This window comes from Xenia sp. Carnegie-2017, unplaced genomic scaffold (assembly GCF_021976095.1).
Source record: "Xenia sp. Carnegie-2017 unplaced genomic scaffold, XeniaSp_v1 HiC_scaffold_20, whole genome shotgun sequence".
Taxonomy (NCBI): domain Eukaryota; kingdom Metazoa; phylum Cnidaria; class Anthozoa; order Malacalcyonacea; family Xeniidae; genus Xenia; species Xenia sp. Carnegie-2017.
The window spans coordinates 3,417,010-3,427,025 of NW_025813483.1; the positions used below are offsets into that span (position 1 = coordinate 3,417,010).

The window sequence follows — 10,016 nt, forward strand, 5'->3', positions numbered from 1 at the left end:
TAAATTCCTTAAAAATATTATTCTAATGACTTGCGCTGAAAATCATTACCAATTGAGCAACTTTTGCCGTTAAAGACAAATAATTTCATGCAAAATAATGTTACGATTCTATAAAACAAGGTCAAAATAACAAAATGAAATGAAAGCATCATAAAGTTTATTAAATGTGGACCAATGTAAAAAACTGTCAGCTATAAATATGATTTTGACCAAATTTAAAATTATTTTGGAACATATGTCTGCGCATTGCACCTTTCTAAGAGTTGGCACGAGCCCGCATTTTCATAAATAGCGCAATCTTCACTATTCAGCGACTGCTTAGCACAACTAGTCCTTTGTCCAGGTAAAAGAGAAGGCACATGTTAAGTGAAGAAACGAACTGTGAACCAACTACAAAATACAATAAACAAATAAAGTTGAAGTGTTCAAAAAGAAAGATGCATTGGCCGGGAATCGAACCCGGGCCTCCCGCGTGGCAGGCGAGAATTCTACCACTAAACCACCAATGCCTCGATACCACTATTTTATACCGAGGCAATTGTAACGTAATCTGTGACCTCACAAGGAAATTAAACTTTTGTCTGTGTCCAATATTTTAAAATTTTGTTATCGTCTCACCTGAGAGTTTGGTAGAGCACCAGGTTTTCCACCCATGATAACTTTGGGTAAATTGTCATGATTATCACAAGATGTCTCTGTGTAACGTTAACATAAACATAAATGCTGTTCTTACGTACTACACATTGCACCAATATCACTTACTTGATGACGTAACATCTGAACTCAATACTTCATGTTGCATTTCCAACAATGATTCCAAAGTTGAACTTCGGACTATAGATTGTTTGGTACGGGGGGAATCTAAAACACTTTCATTGCTCAAGACAGTCGATGCTTGACGGGGGGTGGGGTTGGTGGGTCGTGTCGACGGGGAGGTAGGTACACCACCAGCTTGTGCAGGAGTAGGATTCACTGGACGACTGACAAATGGTGTACTACTTTCGACTGGAGAGACATCCCCAGGCGATTGTCCTCTATCAAGATCTGGGTTCTCTAAAACCGATGACCTAGACCAGTTTGAAGTTTGCGGAACATTTTCTATAGCAGTAAGAAAGAAAAAGTACGTTTATTAATTAAAAAGAGTGTCTCAAACTATGTGCAGTAACGTACGATGAGAAGTTTGATGCCTCTGATCTAAAATTTCTGTTGATGCACTCATTGCAGTGTGAAGCGAACTAGAAACTGGACAAGCTTGTTTGTCGAGTTCAGCACTGAGCTTCAACATATCAGGACCGCGATTTAAAGCACTTAGAAAAGCTTGACCCTTCGCCGTTTCAAAATATGGCGGAACTTCACGATGACGTAATGCATGTTTGCCGTATTCTAGTTTAGCCAAATCTATACGATCTCGTTCCCATTCCTCGGCTGTGCGTTTCCAGGCTGGCGCAGGTTGTGCGGGCTTTTCGACAGGTGCTACAGACTTCAAATACTTTTCTTGTACACCTGCAGTAAGAATAAAATAACTTGACTTTTCTATGTTCAAAATAAAAACTGTATGAATTAGGATGATTTTTATAAACTGATTCTTTCCAAAATAGACAAGAGAAGATGCAACAGTTTTACAACAAAGTCACCAAGAAGTTTAATAAGGAAACAACGACATTATTGAATGTATTGTTTTCAAGATAGCAACAGTTATAAATTAAAAACTGAATGTAGAAACCAAGTTTAAACGTTTAAACATTACCATTTACATCAGCTTTGAGATCATTTTTCAGAGAGTTTTCCCGCTCGTACTAAAAATGAAATAAAAATGCCCCGGTGAAATTAAAGTATTGGTTACGATAAATTATTACATATACTCTAGTTTGCTTTGCAAAACTAAAGTACACATGATAAAATCCTTCCTTCATCCAAACGGGAATATTTGGATCGTTATCATTTTTATTTATAAACGGTTGAGATTATTTTGTCTTTGAAATCGTTCAAAAGTTTTAATGAAATGTATCATGAATCCAATGTCATTTTTCAAAGTATTTTAAAGGGAATTTTTACATGTCAATCAATACTTTTACTAAGTTTAAGCATGAAGGGTATCTCTAGTTCACTTAACGTTTACACAATTTTTTGACATTTTCTAGTCTCTAACACTATAAACTTTTACACGCTATAAGGAATTTTAATCGTTTCCGCTACGTTTTAATAAAAACTTTTCAAAGAAAAGTGACCTCCTTGTAATGAAGCCATAACAGACCATCATAAAGCGAGACTTCATTGTTAGTAGCCGGCGTTCGCTAGCAATAACTAAAGAAGATGTCGATGAAATATTTCATTATTTAGAATAATAAAAACAGAAAATCGTGTTTTCCTTTAATGTATTTTTAATAAAAAAGGCCACAGGGGGTTTGCAATATCGTAATTTAACCTGAGACAATGCACTCTGTGACGAAATTATTGAAAGTGACTCCACATTATGACACAGAAGTAAAATTTTAAAGAGTATCTTTTTTTCATAGTTATCTAAATAACATAGGACTATTCCCCGCGCCACCTCTCTTTCTTACAACACATTTATATTTTATCCTCGATCTTTAAATTTTAACTGAAACACTCATAAAATATAAATGATTACGTTTTTAAGCAATTATATTTAACATATCGTAATGACTGCTTTATCAAACTATCGAAAAATGAATTTGTTATGTCAATGTTAGCTAATAAATTTTCATCTAAATAAAGTTTTCAAAACACATCTGGTGTTAACGTTGTCATGAAGCATGCAGTTCAATATTAGCATTTGACTACTTAGGTTGATACGAAAGCTGTTGTTCTTATTACATCCAAGGAATCTCTTACAAACGAGACTAAAAACTGATGAAAAAGAACAATGAATTCTACAAACAACCAAATACCACAAACTTTCGTGATATTTCTAATAACATTTGAATCATTGTTTATAATAATTTTAAAGAGTATCTTTTTTTCATAGTTATCTAAATAACATAGGACTATTCCCCGCGCCACTTCTTTCTTACAACACATTTATATTTTATCCTTGATCTTTAAATTTGTAACTGAAACACTCATAAAATAGAAATGATTACGTTTTTAAGCAATTATATTTAACATATCGTAATGACTGCTTTATCAAACTATCGAAAAATGAATTTGTTTTGTCAATGTTAGCTAATAAACTTTCATCTAAATAAAGTTTTCAAAACACATCAGGTGTTAACGTTGTCATGAAGCACGCAGTTCAATATTAGCATTTGACTACTTAGGTTGATACGAAAGCTGTTGTTCTTATTACATCCAAGGATTCTCTTACAAACGAGACTAAAAACTGATGAAAACAATGAATTCTACAAACAACCAAATACCACAAACTTTCGTGATATTTCTAATAACATTTGAATCATCATTGTTTATAATAATTTTAAAGAGTATCCTTTTTTCAAAGTTATCTAAATAACATAGGACTATTTCCGCGCCACCTCTCTTTCTTACAACACATTTATATTTTATCATCGATCTTTAAATTTGTAACTGAAACACTCATAAAATAGAAATGATTACGTTTTAAGCAATTATATTTAACATATCGTAATGACTGCTTTATCAAACTATCGAAAAATGAATTTGTTATGTCAATGTTAGCTAATAAACTTTCATCTAAATAAAGTTTTCAAAACACATCTGGTGTTAACGTTGTCATGAAGCACGCAGTTCAATATTAGCATTTGACTACTTAGGTTGATACGAAAGCTGTTGTTCTTATTTCATCAAGGCATCTCTTACAAACGAGACTAAAAACTGATGAAAAAGAACAATGAACTCTACAAACAACCAAATACCACAAACTTTCGTGATATTTCTAATAACATTTGAATCATTGTTTATAATAATTTTAAAGAGTATCCTTTTTTCATAGTTATCTAAATAACATAGGACTATTCCCCGCGCCACTTCTCTTTCTTACGACACATTTATATTTTAACCTCGGTCTTTAAATTTGTAACTGAAACACTCATAAAATAGAAATGATTACGTTTCAAAGCACATATATTTAACATATCGGAATGACTGCTTTATCAAACTATCGTAAATGAATTTGTTATGCCAAAGTTAGCTAATAAACTTTCATCTAACTAAAGTTTTCAAAACACATCTGGTGTTGACGTTGTCATGAAGCACGCAGTTCAATATTAGCATTCGACTACTCAGGTTGATACGAAAGCTGTTGTTCTTATTTCATCCAAGGCATCTCTTACAAACGAGACTAAAAACTGATGAAAAAGAACAATGAACTCTACAAACAACCAAATACCACAAACTTTCGTGATATTTCTAATAACATTTGAATCATTGTTTATAATAATTTTAAAGAGTATCCTTTTTTCATAGTTATCTAAATAACATAGGACTATTCCCCGCGCCACTTCTCTTTCTTACGACACATTTATATTTTAACCTCGGTCTTTAAATTTGTAACTGAAACACTCATAAAATAGAAATGATTACGTTTCAAAGCACATATATTTAACATATAGTAATGACTGCTTTATCAAACTATCGTAAATGAATTTGTTATGCCAATGTTAGCTAGAAAACTTTCATCTAAATAAAGTTTTCAAAACACATCTGGTGTTAACGTTGTCATGAAGCACGCAGTTCAATATTAGCATTTGACTACTTAGTTTGATACGAAAGCTGTTGTTCTTATTTCATCCAAGGATTCTCTCACAAACGAGACTAAAAACTGATGAAAAAGAACAATGAATTCTATAAATAACCAAATACCACAAACTCTTGCGATATTTCTAATAACATTTGAATCATTGTTTATAATAATTGGAGTTACAGGAAACGTTTTGGTGATATGGCACAATGTTCGTTGGAATAAAGATAAAAACACGACCAGTTATTTTGTTATTAATTTGGCTTTGTCGGATCTTGTCGTTTGTGGGATAACTTTCCCGATGACTATCGCAAAAAATATACTCGTTTTGATGGGAAAAACAGGCCTAACTTGCGAATTATTCTTTTCCATTTGGTGCGCAAGTATATCGCTTTCTCTGGTGAATCTCATGATGCTCACAATTGATCGTTACATTTGTATTGCATTACCCTTAAAGTATCCTCAAATTGTCACCCAAAGAAAGGTGTCTATGGCTTTGGTTTCAGTATGGATCACTGGCTTTCTTAATTTTGTTATGATATTTTTCATATCGAGACCTAGCGATATGCCATTCATATGTGATGTCGACCAAATAGCTGGTTCAGTTGGTACTTTTTTCTTTTTCTTTGTTCCACTTGGTGTTACGATCGTTTTAATGTGAAAACTGTACAAATTGCTCGAATTCAAGGTCAAAAAATAGCAGCACAAGCTTCATTATCACAAACAAATAATTCAACGGCTACAGATGATTTGAACTCAAGAAAAAACTTTTCACGACAAATGAAACTCTTCAAAACAATCCGTGTCGTTTTTGGTTGTTTCTTATTATGTGTAACACCGTTTCCTGTGATGGGTTTTATCGAGCTTGTCATTTGCAATCATCGCTGTATTCCTCTAAAAGTTAACGTTGGAATTTCGCTTCTGGCTGCAACAAACTCCATTACAAATGCTTTCATTTATGGAATACGAGATAAGAAATACAGAAGATCTTTCAAACAAATGTTTGCGCGATGTTGCAATTTATCTGGGTAATCAATAGAAAAGAGAATAAAAAGAAACGGAAAAGAACATTTTAGCATAACACGATAAAAATCTAATGATAACTGTCTCTCTTAGGGAGGCCAAGATAAAATGCGAGGCTTAAGCTTCTCTTGAGGAAATAGGACGTTATGATTTTAAATATCTGCCAGGCAGATTTTCTAAACTGTTCTCAACTTTAAAGGTCTGTAACAGAGACCCCAAAGATTTTTCTTAAAGGAGCCTTGCATGATTTTACTTCTAAAAACGTTTGTCTAACTAGAATAGGGTTTAGAGAAAGATCTCAACTCCATCACTCTCGGAGATTCTGAACTTTATAAATGCTGAACATGGCTATCATTAAACTCAACTACCCTAACTATTATTAAAGTTCTTGCACCTGGTGGAAAACATAGTTCAAAAAACAAATGAATTCACTGATGTACATTCACTTTAGGAGATCCGTGAAGAAATCTAAGCTCAGTGCAGTACAAAATATAACTTTAAATGAGTCGTATAAAATAGTTTTAGATTTGTAGAAAAATATGCATTTGCATCTTGACTTTTATTCATGCGCACTATGACATGATTAGTGAGTAACATTAACGTCATTATAAATAAACTTTGATAATTTGACAACAATCTTTGCTGTTGTCATCTTAAAATTTTCCTATAGTGTAATTAAAAGTAATGCTATTATATATATGTCTTGATGTAATAAAAATATAGAGGCAGTCTCGTATGATAATATAACCGCTTTATGATTAAAAAATGCTTACCTTTTCAGCCAATCCATTTGCTCTTTTTACTTCTTCCCTGTCACGTGACTCCTTCGGCAGACAGTTATCGCACTGAAGTCGAAGTTTTGTCACGTACTCGCCATATTGACGGAATGCCGCTGAAATAGTTTCGCGATGTACGATGTCTGAAGGCTCATATTGAACAAAATGACGCAAAACCAAGACTTTGGGACAAGTTAATAATGGTTTTACATCAACAGGCTTTCTCATGTTGCCAATGACTAGTCCACAACCTAAAACAAGAAGAAAAATGAGCGGGAAAATTAGGATAATAACTGGTGCCATCCCCCTAAATTAAACCATTTTAACCCTGCAACACACCCACAGGTGTGAACGTTGATATCCCTGTAGGACACCTGCAAACCCTTAACTTTGCCAACCTGAAACCAAACTATCGATTTATCAAAAAACAATCTCAAAATACCAAAAATTCAAATGAAACATTAATAAAACAATGAAATAAAGACCACCTGCATTGGTACCAAATTTTGGACCAAAAGTCAAATGAAACATCAATATAACAATGAAATAAAGACCACCTGCATTGGTACCAAATTTTGGGTCCAAAAGTCAAATGAAACATCAATATAATAATGAAATAAAGACCACCTGCATTGGTACCAAATTTTGGTCCATCTTTCTTTTTTTTCTGTCGGTGGAAACTGCGTGAAGTCTCTTTCCCGTAAAGCAAGCGGAACAAGATTACTTTCATCTTTGTATTTTAGCCATTTTCTTCCTTCTCCTCCTGAGAAAGGTTTTGGAGCAGTAACTCCGGTGACGTTTGGTAAACCCTCAACAGGAGTTCTTAAAACAGCCGTAGCAAAGTTATCTTCAGCAGCTCTTAAGTATTCGTCAACGTCTTGATGACGTAGCAACTCAAACCCAGTACCATCACGACGCATCACAAAGAATCGTGGGACGGGTAAAATGTCCGCTATAGAAATAACAACAAAACCGAATATGTGTTATAACTATGTCATATGATTCGAAGAAAATGTTATTTGAAAAACTTAATGAATGATTGGTATTTAAAAGAAAAACTCAAGTTGTAGAGTTAAGTTAATGGTGTCTCACCTTTTTCTGTTGTATCTGTATTATTGACTTTATCAACTTTTATATCACCATTACTAAACACAGAGAATGTATTTCCACAGTTGTCCTTATGATCACAGCAATGTTGTGACGTAGTGTGTAGATAATAAACACCCCCTTGACGATTCCTGACAGAATTGACGTCATCACCACCATGATCATGATGAACTTCATTTAAGTCGCGAGGAAAGTAGGAAACGTTACCTAACATATAAAGTAACAACACTTTACTTTGATTTTCCTCTCTTGAATTAGACAAAATTATTTTATGAATTGAAAATAATTCAAAGATTGTTAACCCTCCCTATAAATCAACTAATGTCCTTATGTGTACCCCTATAACTATCACTTCTTAACAACATACCTTTGCTATCACACAAGATCCTAGAACCATCATATATATCAACATCACTTTACTTTAATGTCCTTATGTGTACCCCTAGAACTATCACTTCTTAAAAACATACCTTTACTATCACACAAAATCCTAGAACCATCATATATATCAACAACACTTTCACCATTTGTCATCGTGTACCCTATAACTATCACTTCTTAACAACATACCTTTACTATCACACAAGATCCTAGAACCATCATATATATCAACATCACTTTACTTTAATGTCCTTATGTGTACCCCTAGAACTATCACTTCTTAACAACATACCTTTACTATCACACAAAATCCTAGAACCATCATATATATCAACAACACTTTCACCATTTGTCATCGTGTGTACCCCTATAACTATCACTTCTTAACAACATACCTTTACTATCACACAAGATCCTAGAGCCGTCATATATATCAACAACACTTTACGTTAATGTCCTTATGTGTACCCCTATAACTATCACTTCTTAACAACATACCTTTAATATCACACAAAATCCTAGAACTATCATATATATCGACAATACTTTCACCATTTGTCATCGTGTGTATGGAGCTACCGTTACCAAACAACGTTCGACATGAACCATATTCTGTCTCCATGGTAACGGTTGCAAAACCCTCACATTCCACCTTGACATATGTGGTAACACGTGACTCGTACTCAATCTCTTCGCCAGTTTCTGCATTCGGAGGTTGCAACTCTACTCGTGTTATATCGTGAAACGTAGTAATACGAGTGCCTTCCGAATGCTCTACGATTTGATGTCCGTCAGGTCGAATAACTTTGATGACTTTATCTTCCCTCGTTTTGTAAATCTAAGCAATTTTATAAAAACATTCAAAAGAAAATTTATGTCGAACTTGAATAGACAAGTAATAAATAGAATTAATGGTTGCTCTTAGAGATATCAAAACAGCAGTAAATATATTTGCTCTTACACAATAAATATCAAGCAGTTTTTTGTCAAATTACAACATGTATCTTTCATATCATAATGTAACTTTAGTAAACTTAACAACAAGAAAAATACGTAGCGGTAAAAAGCAAGCCTTCCTTGTTCTTTATTTTGTTTAACTTTTTAGTAATAGCAATAGAATTTCTGCTTCCATCATATGGAGCTTACATGCAAATGATAATTATGTTTTCGTAAGAAAAACAATATGTCAGGACAATAAAAATCGTCTCAAACAAACGAAAACTAAAAGTAGCCATTTAAAATGTTGTTTTCAAAGCTTCTACAACATAATCAGGGCCATCAGTGGATAGTTAATGGGGTGGGGTGTTTTATTCATGTATTCAGATGTGCCTACTGATTTCTTTTGAAAGCAATTCACCTAAGGAATTAAGTAATTCACATTCAAATGAAACCAGTCGACCAAAATTAAGTATATGAATATACAATCCCCCCCCCGATCAACGTTCTTGAGACGGTCCTGAACATAATTACCTGTCGTGTATCTGGACATGTCGCTAGAGATTGTTTCACGTAATTTCCTAAACATTGGCTACCACCATCGTTTTGTAAAAACCGCTGACCATCACATGTTACCGTCATCCATTGCGCTCTCAGCTTCATACTTTCATTTACTTGGTCGTCAACATCATCTGGCAATGACGTCATTATTTCACCTGTAATACACAAAATCGACACCAGGGTTGTTTCACTCCATCCCACAAACAAGTGCATATCATCAATATATTTACGAGGAACGTTTGGACTAAACTTCCTTAATCAGTATTAAAGCTAATACGCCTTATTTCAACATTTCATTCTTCTTGCCAGTCGAGTGTAGAAATTGTGTTAACTTGTTTCAGTTGACTTTTCAGCACTTGAGTCCTTCACAGTTCTGGTGAGTGGGAAACGTTAATGGCTGGATGTTTCCGCTTTAAAATTTATTAAAACTACATTACCTCGAGGGCAAGTTTACCAAGCCAGTTGTTAATAGCTATCTTCTTCGACTGTTACATCGTCAATACTTAAGACACAAGTAAATCTTTCGCTTTTTTCTTCACATTCTCGAAGTTTGT

The 10,016-nt window shown here is 33.9% G+C and overlaps 1 protein-coding gene and 1 non-coding gene across 2 annotated transcripts; both read right to left on the bottom strand.

Moving 5' to 3' along the window:
• Window positions 1–327: 327 nt before the first annotated feature.
• Window positions 328–7,671, bottom strand: LOC124441024 (sperm-associated antigen 17-like). The gene is made up of 8 exons (XM_046991445.1): window positions 7,570–7,671; window positions 7,105–7,429; window positions 6,475–6,728; window positions 1,748–1,796; window positions 1,171–1,503; window positions 763–1,098; window positions 619–695; window positions 328–390 (listed from the first exon to the last, which is right to left on the bottom strand). The coding sequence occupies exons 2-8, from the start codon at window positions 7,205–7,207 to the stop codon at window positions 328–330; spliced, it is 1,215 nt and encodes a 404-aa protein (XP_046847401.1). The 5' UTR covers window positions 7,208–7,429; window positions 7,570–7,671.
• Trnag-gcc lies at window positions 439–509 on the bottom strand. Its single transcript has one exon. It is a non-coding gene; the product is annotated as a tRNA-Gly (tRNA).
• Window positions 7,672–10,016: the final 2,345 nt, after the last annotated feature.